This window comes from Rhineura floridana, chromosome 4, assembly GCF_030035675.1.
Source record: "Rhineura floridana isolate rRhiFlo1 chromosome 4, rRhiFlo1.hap2, whole genome shotgun sequence".
In the NCBI taxonomy this organism is placed as follows: Eukaryota; Metazoa; Chordata; class Lepidosauria; order Squamata; family Rhineuridae; genus Rhineura; species Rhineura floridana.
In genome coordinates this window covers 197,364,813-197,377,492 of record NC_084483.1, presented here as the reverse complement: position 1 = coordinate 197,377,492, position 12,680 = coordinate 197,364,813, and the positions used below count along the sequence as shown (strand labels likewise).

The window sequence follows — 12,680 nt, the reverse complement described above, 5'->3', positions numbered from 1 at the left end:
ATAAAATTATTAGCTGGATGAGATACTGGATATATAATATGGATGCTTAAGCTGATATAACTTGGAGTTATATCCCCAAAAGTAGCTCATGGGGAAATCCAGCTTTTGTTCCACTGCTTGGTTTTAGGGCTATATTTGATATTACATTTGAAGTTTACGGATAGTAGTAGTAGTCATTTTATTTCAAAGACCAACAAATATAAAATAGAAAGCATCAGAAATGCAGTGTATAGCAAGCAGAAGCAGACCAAAAAAACGGCAGAACTGATAAGTCAGAATAAAAAATCATAATACAACATTAAAATAATCACATTGTATAAAAAGTAAAGCAGCGTGTCTGTGTAGAATTTTTATGTGGAAGTTATATTTCCTGCATCTATTCAGGAATGGGAGTGTAGATATCTATTTGATCCTGTTCAGTCCAGCTCCTAAAATGTTGAATGGATGACAGCTGCTCCTGCAGAGGCTGCAAACAACTTTTCTGAAACATGTTTGTAACCCACCTTTTAATATGTAAACCACTTTGAGAACATATTTAAAAGTGATAGTCAAAATAGTCGAAAGACTGTGCCAGCCTGGAACTGGCACAGCAAATGAGCTCAAATCAGGCCCAATGCCATCATGGGATGGCTGTGGGACTGACTTGGGATCCAGTGAATCCCTGTAGCAGAACTGGTGAAAAAAGGAGGGGCCATCATGTCTCCTCCGATTATTTCACGGATGACCTCTCCATGTCAGGAGAAGCACTGTTAGGAGGCTGGTTCCTATAGCAGGTACTTGCTAATGAATCAACTTCCCCACCACACCAGTGATTGGGCTGGAACGAAGGACACTCTGGAAGGGAAAAAATAACAGCCCACCCATCTACAGACCAAGTACCAGCAAGGAGGAAGGAAAGAGCCATTTGCCACCAGGCAGTATAGCCACCCTCTTTGGAGAAAAACAACAACGGATTTAAATTAGGAAAATAACGTCAAATTGTTTCAAGCAAATCCAGATGAGAAGGATTTTCTTCAGACATCCCTCACAACCCCCTCTCCCAGCTCTTACACATTTGGAAATTCTATGGAAACCATTATTAATATACTAAGAATCACCAGGGGGACGGAGGGGCAACAGGAACTTCTATTTTCAAAGTAAGATGATCAGCAGGAAATTTCAACCAGACTAGTAGCCTGCAGCCAAAGAACTGGCTGGTTGGTTCAAATCTGAATGTGATTGATATACATACAGAGAGAGAAAGAGAGAGTGAGAGTGTGGTACTTGTTTCCACGCTGTATTCTTATTTCTAGGCATCCTATCACCTAATTTCCCAACCTCTTACAACTTTTATCTTTCTTCACAGTCTGATCCCACAAAGTTACTCTGATCCTTAGAGCACATGTGAGGCTTTACACCCAAGCCACAGCTGCCAACTCTCCCTTTCCTCACAGAAACTAAGTTGCAAACATTCTGACAACTTTGTTCCCTTAGCAAATGGAATGTTTGAGAATGTTCCCTGCTGTGTCATCACATCAGTGTGGCTTCTTACATGTGGCCGCTTTTCAATCAGCCGCTTAGGTACAAAGGGAAAACTGCAGAAGGAAATCAACTTGTGATGACTTGACCGTGCCAAACCAGAAGATTGATACCAGGCTTCTGATGATTCCAGAGGAACTACATTGTGTCACACAACACATTTTCAAGACGCCTTGTGGACAATTCCTGCAAAGCACGTTCCTAGCCTCTCTGAATACAGGACATACTATTTATTCCAGAACTCCTGAACTATATTTCCACTCAACAGGCTCACATAGCTTTGTGCTTATTAAGCACTGCCATAAAGTGATGCTACCCATGCCTTTGTGCAGCCAGCCAATTTATTTTTGACATGATCTGCAGGAGGAGGCTCCAACAGCCTGCTATGAACCTCTGGTAAAGCCTGTTTTCTTGCTCCAAAAATTCCATCTATGGTCACAGATTCAGAAGGAGCTTGGATCCTACCCCGTCTCATGCCAACTAGAAGCAAAAACATCCGTAAGTTGCAGCCTGGCCAACGAAAAAACCTGCAGCATTGCCTTCAGCCTCGCAAAGCAACGTGATAGTCACACACTGGTTCATGTTTGGAATGATGCTCTAGAATGCCAATGTGGTGTAGTGGTTAATGTCCTGGATTAGGACTTGGGAGACCAAGGCTCAAAGCCCCACTCAGCCATGAAGCTTGCTGGGTGGTGTTGGGCCAGTCACTGTCTCTCAGCCTATCCTACCTTGCACGGTTGTTGTAGGATAAAAACAGAGGGAGAAGAACCATGTGTGCCAACTTGAGCTCCTTGGGGGGAAAGGTGGGATAGAACAACAACAACAACAAATAAAAATTGTGGAGCAGCTTGCCCACATGTACGTTTCCCCACTCCATATATGATGTATGCTGTGACCAGGGCTGGTGTCAGCACCCAGCATCCTCAAGCACCTGGCAGGGCCACACCAGCACCCACTACTGATGCCTGCCCTGGCTTATCTAGACACAAAGCAACTCGAACTCCCCATTTACACTCCCTGTAACACCATTTGAGGAAGGTGTTTATTTTTCCATACCAGTTCAACGAAGGACTGCTGACTCTTATCTAGTGCAGGATTTTGCAGTACAGTAGGGCCCCGCTTTACAGCGCTTCGCTAACATAGCGGTCTCAGACTCAACTAGACTAAAGCCCCACTCATATGGTGCTTGTTCCACTTTTACGGTGGTTTTCAGACATCGCGCGCCATTCTATTCAACTGCTTTACAGCAGTTTTCACTTTACAGCAGGGGTCCAGAACCTAACCTGCCGTATGAGTGGGGCCCTACTGTACTTATCTCAAGAGTTATTACCCAGGAACACCAATCCTAGAATAGGTGTTAGCGCGGGTCAGGGTTGCCCAACAACGTGTCTGGAATCATGCAACATCATGACACAGCTAGGGATGAGGGGGAAGTCCGGATCAGTTCGCATATAAAGATGGATCTACCTAATTTGCATTTCCTAAAACAATGCACAAACTGGGGAAAAACCAGTCATCATTCAACATTTGCATTTCTCCAAATGTTACAGTGCACTTCTCCAACCAAGTAACAAGTACATACTAGGTACAGGGCACATAAAGATGCATATGTTAGTGAAAATAACATACAAAAATGTATTATATTAGGGAAAATTGCTTGCAAAAGTTATATAATAGAAAAAACTCACACAGAAATGCCAATGAATTTTTGTGAGGACCTTTTAAAAAAAAAAACGCAAAGCGATGTGGAGAACTGAAATAAGATTGGAAAAATGAGAAACTGGTTGACAGATTCACCCATCCCCAGATCCTTCGAACTGATGTCCCGCAGTAGTGGACGGCATGGGGGGCAGTGGTGTCTCATGGTTCCATATCAGAGGGGCAGTGGAATCCGCTCCGGGTTTTAATCTGAACTTTCAAGGAGGTGTCCAAGGAGGTGTCCAAGATGGTGGGACAGCGACGCTCACCTGACCTCCCAACAGCTGAGTTGCTGCTGCTTACTAGGAAGCAGAGGAAGGGGAGGGCGAGGCACCAGGGACTGCACCAACCTCCCAGCCGCCCCGTGCCCCTCCTCCTTCCTGGTAAGCAGTAGTGACTCAGCTGCCAGGAGATCAGGTTAATATTGTGGGAGAATGTGGCAGCCCAGCTAGCTACCAACTGCAGCTGCCCCCAGCAACCAGGACATTTTCTGTAAAAGAAACTGAAGCGCTAAAAAAAAAAAAAGACACTGCCATCCCTACCTTGGCTGCCTCTGAAATTTTTTAAACTTTGATTTTTCTCAGTATAAAGTTTGCCTTTTCTTTCCCCCACCTTCCAATCCTCCCTGAAATGGCTGAAAAACCTAAGAGCAAAAGTTCTGGAAGAACGCTAATTATTTGCGATGTGACAACCAAAACTGGATTTCTGCAACGGGGCTGCCATGTACATAGATCCTTTGGAAGATGTTCTCAAAGTTTTTTGTAGAATATGATTAGAAAGAAAAAGACTGACATCCATGGAAGCTTGAAGCTGGTTGTTTGTAACTATAGACTTCTTTTAATCAAATATTCATTCCACAACACAGATTTTGATCCTCAGTGAGATTTTGCTAGCGAAGTACCTACATTCATGGGGATGAAGGGGTGGGGAGAACCTGAGATAAAGCATGAGAAAAAAATTAAACACCCCAAGTGCAAGTGCTTGATGATCACCATTAATGAGAAATTAAAACAAAAGGTGAGTGCATTTGATTGCTGGAATGGGAGGCTTTTTGTTGGCTGTATAGATTTCAGTCGTCTTGAAAGGCAGGTTTGGGCTCAAAACCAAGCTGAGCACACAAAGTGGTGAGAGCTGCGCTTCAAAAGGACGTCTGTTGCCACTGTCTCAGAACCATCCAGAGAATACCTGCTGCACATTCATTTTGCCCTTCTCTTTGTGGTGGTTCCTACACAAGTGAGGGAATGTGAGGAGCCTTCCACCCACATCAGTGCTTTGGGCACCACCCCTGTCACTTGCATGGTTGCTCATCATATGGGTGAAAAGACTTCACACTTTCCCTTACCAACCAGCGTGGGAGCAACCAACCACAGCGGGACCTCCAACCACGCTGTTAAGTCCAGATTTATAGAGCAGCAGGGCTCCGTTCTTCATAAATGTAAGCAAAGGGCTACCAAGTGGTGGACAATCAATAGGTTTCTTACGGGAGGGACTGCAAAAACATAAGAACGTAAGAAGAGTCCTGCTGGATCAGAACAAACGCCAATCTAAGTCCAGCATCCCGTTCTCTCAGTGGTCAACCAGATGCCTTTGGGAAGCCAACAAGCAGGACATGAGAGCAATAGCCCTCTGCCCCTGTTCTTCTCCAACTGAGTTTTTGCTGTTGAGAGACATGTTCCCCTTCCTCTCCTCTCCCCCCAATGCCCTCAAAACCTGCTCCAGAGACCCATCCAGTCCTCTGGAGGACCCACAGGAGCTGCAAGGAAGAGGAGAGGAAGGGAAGGTTGGGTCGTGCATGTGTAAGTCTGTTCCGTTAGTGGAACAGCAACACTTGATACATCTCCTGACTAGGCCATAGATATCCTCCGTGGGGTTGTCTGAACTCCTTTTAAGCTGTATAAGTTGGTGGTCATTGCTACATGTTGTGGCAGCAAATTCCTTATTACAGTGAAGCACTTTAGCTCAGCACCAGAGCACAGACTTTGCATGCATAAGATCTATCATGCAACCCACTTCCCGAGGAGTGTCTACATTAGTCTGTTGCAGCAAAAACAACAGTCTTGCTTACGACTCATCTAAAAGCAAACCTCAGTGGAAGAGCATCTGATTTGCACGGAGGAAGTCCCAGGTGCAATCCAGGCAGGGCTGGGAGAGACTCCTGCCTGAAACCCTGGAGAGGCTGTCAGTCAGTGTAGACAACACCAAGCTAGATGGACCAATGGCCTGACTCAGTAGGGGTGTTTACACGTTACATTCAATGAGTGTACAGTCTGTGTACCTGGGTACACAGTAGTTGAGTTGTGTGTAGAACAGCGAGAGCCCAGAGCCTCACCACAGACTGAGGGTGCACAGTGCAGTTGGCTACTGGGATCTTGCTGTTGCTGCTTTCAGGGCTTCCAGCAACTGTAAGGCGAATGTAAGACCGGGTGGGTTAATTAGCTGCTTTTATCTCTGTTTTATTGTTTTAGTGCCTTGAATGCAATTCAGTGCTAAACCAATATCTCAAATAAAACAGTTAATCTTCTTCCACTAGTGTGACTCCAAATCTTCTGAAATTCCAAATCTTTGTTGCCTGTTGGCAAAACAGTGGTTTTTGACCTCTTATTCTTTGAGAGGTAGCCTACGGCCATACCACCCTGAACACACCCGATCTCGTCTGATCTCGGAAGCTAAGCAGGGTCAGGCCTGGTTAGTACTTGGATGGGAGACCACCTGGCAATACCAGGTGCCATAGGCTTTGAGGAAGGCAATGCTAAACCACCTCTGAATACCTCTTACCATGAAAAACCTATGAATATATCCAAACAAGATTCATAGGGCCACCATAAGTCGTAATCGACTTGAAGGCATATTACAACAACAAATTCTTGGACCCTATGGCTCCAGCATTCTATGAGCCAATCAGCATGAAAGGAGAATGTGTCAGCTGCTGGCAAGAGTCACCTAACAGGCTTGCTTGTCCTTTCCTGCTGATTGGAGCCAATAAGAGTGAAAGGAGGTGAGTCACCCACTGAGAAAACTCTTCTCAGTAGCTAACACTCTCTCCTTTCATGCTTATTGGCTCCTAGGGGCATCTGTTGTCATGAGAGAAGGCACTAATAAGGATCTCTTTCTCAATCCAGCAATAAAACAAAAACAAAAAGGATGGGAGGGGGTGTGGCTTACTATCATGACAGGACCCTGAACTTCTGAATTTGCTACTACAGTACTGTACATGTATAGAGACAACTTGTACCTGTTCAGTGTAAGATGTGAACAAACTTCTTATAAGGCAAGCTTCCTATGTTTATATTACAGGTGGGAGGGAAATTCAGTTAAGTTTGCATTGAAAGCCGAATTTATCACATTCGCACTTTCTGAAACAATATGAGAATCAAAACACAGCCATCCACTGAAATTTGCACTTATCCACATTTTGTGATGCAGTTCTCCAACCAAGCAATGTTTTACAAAAATTCATATATTGGGTGAAAGTGTGCACAAAATGAATATATTTGTGAAAACAACATACAAAAATGCATTATTTTAAGATAAATGGCTTGCAAAATGTGTACATTAATCAAAACTGCATACAAAAATTATTTATTAGGGAGAAATTTGCACTAAAATACAAAATAGTTTTCGTGAGGATTTTTTTTTTTAAAAAAAATAGCAAACTGCTGCAGAAATGTGGAGAACTCAATTTCAGATCAGAAAAATGAGAAACTGAGAGACCAGAAACTAACAGATCATTCCATCCCTAGTTCATATGCAAAGAAAAAGAGAGCTATAGGCGGCTGCATCTTTTGGTAGGCATTTTGCTGGTGAAATATACCATATGTGTAGACAGTGTCACATCAGATTCACTGTATTGGAGGTGGGGAGATCCTAGGGAATTCTTTGCAGAGGTATGAAGACCCTTTTGGGTGTTTACAATCGTATTGTGATATATTATGTTTTTCCATTAAGTTAAAACCTATTTTAAATGGAGAGGGGAGTCCGTGGAGACTCTTCCCAGCTATGAAATCCTTTCTCCGACACTCTTGTACATTGTGAAATGGCTCTTTCTATATCTCTGCCCTCAATACCGTATGATTAGAATCCCCCCAGGCTCTACATACAACCACGTTACAGAACTATCCCTGCATCCTATCCTATCCTAGAAAACCAAAGTCATGCCAATCCACGCTGCTCCACGTGGTTAGCCAGGAAAACTGAAAGGACGGTGCAGTCCATGCAGAGGAATGCTGCGTAAGCCCCTCCCAACTTAGTGCCACCCCTTTCCAGGCACTGCTTCGTGTATTTCCAAAACAAAAGGTCAAGACAGCAGCAATGGTGGTGTCAGGGGGGAGGTCCTCATATGGGCATGCCCTTACTGATCTTGGCTTCTGAATGCTTCCAAATCCCTGCTGCTTAGGATTCAAGGCTAATTTTCCTCACCTAGCTAAAAGCACTGTCCTAGTGCAGGATCAAGAAGCAATTCTTCCGAGAAGGACCTGCAAGAAAAGGTTGCCATGCCTTCTCACCTTCTTAATAGGAGTGTGGCTCTCCTTGGGTCCAGTCAGCCATACCCACCCAGCAGGGCATCCCACTTTTCTCTCCCAACCTTCCTGCCTCCTCCTCCTCCTCTTCCTCCTCCTCACCTGTCTACCCCAGTTTCCTGTCCCTGTCAGCAGCATTTGGGACTTGGGATAGTTGTTGGGGGGTTTGGATGCTCCTACTACTACTAAAAAGCTCCAGAACAGTCAACCTTCTAAGTCAACCTTCTGACAATACCAATCATAATCTTCAGGCTGGGCACCTTAAGAGTTTTTTTTAATTATACTTCTGCAAACCTTAAGGTTTCCCAGAATTTGATGACCCCCTCCAGTGACTCCTGCTTTGGTTCCAATTCTGTTGGCACCCACCAGCTGTGTTCACGGTTGGGACGGAGCAACTGCACACCAGGGGTTTCACAACCAGGACTCCTGGCAAGCAGGCTTCAGTTCCTTATCTCCTGGCACCACCGAGCGTGCAGAAGGAATTGTGGGCTGATCTATGTTACCCAGAGGTACGGGGTTGGCAGTACTGCAAACTCTTCCAGTTGACTCAGTACCTGGTCAGGTGACCCACAAACCCAACAGAATGCCATCTAGCTCTATAAAGCATCAGCCCTGGAACCCACTCTCCAGTTTGAATAACCTGAAGACCCAACCGGGCTTGAGTTCCTTCTCTTAGCAGCTGCAGCTGGATGGATCTGTCTGCTTTGGCTGCACCATTCCCCATCGGGCTGATGGCTTGTTCCTTGCTGATGAACTGGGGGGGGGGGATTATCCTGTTGTCACTTGGGATGCTAACCCTGGTGAACCCGGATGGCAATTGAAATCAAATTCACTCAAGCTCAGCCACTTGATCCAGGCTTTGATATCCAGCAGGATGGAGTCAAACATGGACGCGAGTCTGTGCCAATCTTCTAGCTATGGACCTGAGCTACAAGCTAGGCGCCTAGCAATAGAAATCACCCACCTGGGGAAGCATGCGATTTTCCTCCTCCAGCTGTCTTACTCTTGCTTCCAGCTGCCTAACATAGGACAAGGTTGATTCTAAAATTAAAAAAAGACAAAAGAAAAGAGCTCTTATTACACACACAAGTCTACTTTGGCACACCCAGCATCAGAACTAGTCACTGGTAGGTGGGGGGGGGGAGAATATCCGCTAAATAGGACCTGGCACCAGATTCCAGCTAAATTCGATAGTTCGCCATCCTTTCAGACCAGTGCCTATTTCTTGCTGCAGGCCATGGCTGTAATCGGCACGGATTTTGTGGCCGCGGCTGCAAATCCGCAATAATTTATTCTTTCAAACTCTCCCCCTATTTTACTTTGAGTTACGTTGAGTTAAACCACGTGGAACACTGTGATCATTCACATAAGCTACCTAAAAATTGTGAAATGTTTTTCCCGCTGCCAAAACACCACATCAAATACCGTCATCATTTACATAAGTATCTACGTTGCTACCTACAAAATTTTGGCCACCAAAAACAATAAACTGCGAATCGAATCACCCCAAAACACACACAGCAGATTGAATCAGCAAGTGCGAGAGCAAGTGGAAACAAAAAAAGGGCAGAATGGAATCAAATGACGGACTACCAGAATGCAAGCAGATCAAAACCATGCAGCAAACTCCATCCCTAGTCACCAGCAGGTGATTTTTGGCTGGGTGTCTTCACAGCAGTAGCTATGCATTTACTCTAAGACATCTGGTCAAAGCATTGTGTCATGTTGTGCTCTGTGGGATCATATTTCCAAGTGCTGGCTGCAACTAGAAGCCATCTATGACTTTTAAGTTTTGGTATTATCAGCTCAACAGAATCTATACTATTAAACTCAAGGCCCAGTTTGGAAGAGTGTGTTTTTCTCTGTGATGCAGATTGAGGTGTCCATGCTCAGATCTACATGCTAAAAACAAGGGGTGTGTACAGGCTCCAAAATTCGCCTTGTATCTGTATCTCTGCAGAATTCTGTTTCTGAATTGCTCTGTGCACTCTCCGATTCAATCTGTTTCAGGTTCCGAGCCACTCAGCAAAAAAGGAAGCTCTATGTTTCCCCCCGATGCGGCCTAAGTAGATGAATTTTATAGGCACAGGAGCCCCTTGAGAGTGGATTATGTCTGCCAAATTGCAGAAAATTAGGGTGTGTGTGTGTGACAGAGAGAGAGAGAGAGAGAGAGAGAAGTAAAAACAATTCATTTTCCTATACAATCCCTTGGGGGTGGATGGCGGGGATGTCTCTTGCTTACCTTAAAACAATTTATTACATTTTTAAAACATTTACAGCTTCCCACCAGCCTTTCTTTCTTGTGGTTGTCTATGTCCTCCAATAGGCTTCACAAGTCTCCTGACAGTAGGGTTGCCATGTTCCTGGCCTGAGACTGATCCTGTATCTTTAGGAGAAGAGAAAGTCAGCCAAGTGCAGGTGTTCTTGCAACACTGTAATGGGAAAAACCACAAGGTGGAATTCTGCCTTTCCCCCTGCACAACTTGTAAAGATACAGAAGAACTTTTGGAGGTCGGGCCTGGCAACCAAGAGGTCTTCTGTGTCTTTAAAAGTTGTGCAGGGGGAAGGGAGAGTTTCCACCTTGTGGTTTTTCCCATTACAGGGTTGCAAGAACACCTGCACTTGGCTGACTTTCTCTTCTCCTAAAGATACAGGATCAGTCTCAGGGACTGAACATGGCAACCCCACCTGACAGGCCTTACATTGTGGGGCTGTCTAGACTGCTGCCTGCAGAGAACTGAAGAGTTCTGTTTTGTATTTGTACAAGCACTGCAGTACAGGATTATTATTATTATTTTAAATGAAGCTTTTAATTTGTTGCTTTTTAATTCCCCAATGCTGTGCTTTGACAGAACAAAACAAAACAATCCGGAGTTCTTCAGTGCTCTGCAGGCAATATTTTGGGCAGTTTCGCTTTTTGCAAAGCCCAGTTTTGATATTAGAGGAAGTTCTTGCTGCTGCTACTGGAGGATGATTGTACAGTGGGCAAACTGGGAATTTAGGTTCCTCCTAGCAGGTGTAGCTGTTTCCATACAGCCCAGGGAATTAATACATGGAAATGAATTGTAGGAACATTTTGGAATTTTGAAGCCTAACTCTGCAGGATGGGCAGCCTATGTTAGGCCTAGGCACTGAGCCTTAAAAAGAAAAATCCTGCTGCTTATGTATTAGTGAAGTTAATGGGCTATTTTATCTTTAAAATTTTTTTAAAAATAAAACCTATTATTTTATCATTGTTGTTTGCCTATGTTGTGATTTATTTTAAAGCTTGTAAACTGCCTTGTGTTAGCGGTGTGCCCTGAAGGCTCCTCCTGAGAGGAAGGGCAGGATATAAATTTAATAAATAAATTATTATCATGATTACCATTATTATTTAAATATATAATTTAAATATGTGTTTCTTAGGAAGTTGTCTTACACCAAGTCAGACCATTGGTGATCCAACGTTTTGTGTGCTTTGCTGTGTAAGAGTTGTCATAGCAAGCGATGAGTGAACCTACGATGATTTGGAAATTAGTACATGCTATTCTGCAAAGTTTCACTAAAGTAACTGCACTCTTTTGGCACACCCAAGATAGTTCAAATGTTGGGAACCAGGGACACTGCTTGAAGACTTGGAGTACCTGAACATTTCCTTTGTATGGTGGCCTCTGATGTCCGTCATGTCAGTGTCCAGGGCCAGTTCTAAAGGGTGGCCAGGTGGGGCACTGGCCCGAGGGCCCCTGGAGCTACAGGGGGCCCTCTGCTCTCCTTCCGCGATCTGCGGAAACATCCGCAGACCGCCATCCCCCTGCTATCCCCCCACTTTACCTACCTTTCTGTTGGTTTTTGCGGCACACTGATTTGCCATCAATCAAGATGGCGGCCGAGGTTTTCTTAAGGGGCTGAAGCCTCTGCCACCATCTTGGTTGATGGCACACATGCGTGCTACATGCGCGCATTGCTGCCATCAACCAAGATGGCGGTAGAGGCTTCAGCCCCTTAGGGAAACCTCAGCCGCCATCTTGACTGATGGCAAACCTGCGCGCGCCACAAAAAACAATGGAAAGGTAGGTGAAGAATGGGGATAGCAGGGGGATGGTGGGAGGTGCAGAAGCTCCTGTCTTGCGGTATGCAGATGCTTCCGCGGATCATGGAAGGGGAGCGGAGGGGACCAGGGCAGGCTGGTACCCAAGGGCCCTGGCATGCCTGGGGCTGGCCCTGTCAGTGTCCTCCATATTGGTGGACAGCCACTCCCCCTCCTCCTCTTTTTGCCACTGGGTGTGGAGGTAGACAGGTGGAAGCGTGAGGGTGAGGTAGACAGACTGGAAGAGTGAGGGTGGCGGCAGCAATAGTAGCAGTGGTGGCGGCGGCGGCAGCAGCAGACATCCAATGTGTAGCTGCATTGTAATTTCCTGCAATGCCCCAGGGTTGAGATGGAGAAACAATTATTAGTAGAAGGGGTAAGAGTACTTAAATTTATATCCTGCCTTTTCTCTCAGTGGAGCCAATACTAACAGGTAATATGTTACTTCGTTGTTGCCAGGTTCAAGGTTCTTGTTTTAACTGACAAAAGCCTGAACAACTTTGGCCTGAAGAATCTTAAGGACCAGCTGGTTCCTTCTGAACTGCCTCAGTCACTGAGATCTTCCAATGGGGCATTTCTGGAGGCCCCTCATGCCCCTGATGTTTGGTTGGCCTCTACCAGGGACCGAGCTTTTAGTGTAGCAGCCCCAGCCCTGTGGAACTCCTTGACAAAAGACCTGTGGCAGGAGTCATCCCTGCTCTCTTTTAGATGTCTTCTGAAAACTGTATTGCTTAGGCAGGGCCTTTGAAATACATGTTTAAACAACCTGTATTTACTGATGTTTTTATTGATCTTATTGTAATATTGTGCTTTTATGATGTACACCACCTCGCTGTATTTTTATGAAAGTGCACCAGTCCCTTACGTGTAGTGGACATCTT

At 45.0% G+C, this 12,680-nt stretch overlaps 1 protein-coding gene and 1 non-coding gene across 5 annotated transcripts in view; one reads left to right on the top strand and one right to left on the bottom strand.

The window, feature by feature from the left end:
* CCDC85A (coiled-coil domain containing 85A) overlaps window positions 1–12,680 on the bottom strand; it is a 228,664-nt gene that overhangs the window by 50,469 nt on the left and 165,515 nt on the right. For 3 of the 4 annotated variants that reach the window (XM_061625764.1, XM_061625766.1, XM_061625767.1), the window contains exon 3: window positions 8,698–8,774. The exons of the other annotated variant lie outside the window; for it this stretch is intronic. In XM_061625764.1, the coding sequence (XP_061481748.1) occupies window positions 8,698–8,774 (77 nt within the window). The remainder of the gene's footprint in view (window positions 1–8,697; window positions 8,775–12,680) is intronic. 4 annotated transcript variants of the gene reach the window in all.
* On the top strand, window positions 5,832–5,950 carry LOC133384585 (5S ribosomal RNA). Its single transcript, XR_009762632.1, has one exon. It is a non-coding gene; the product is annotated as a 5S ribosomal RNA (ribosomal RNA).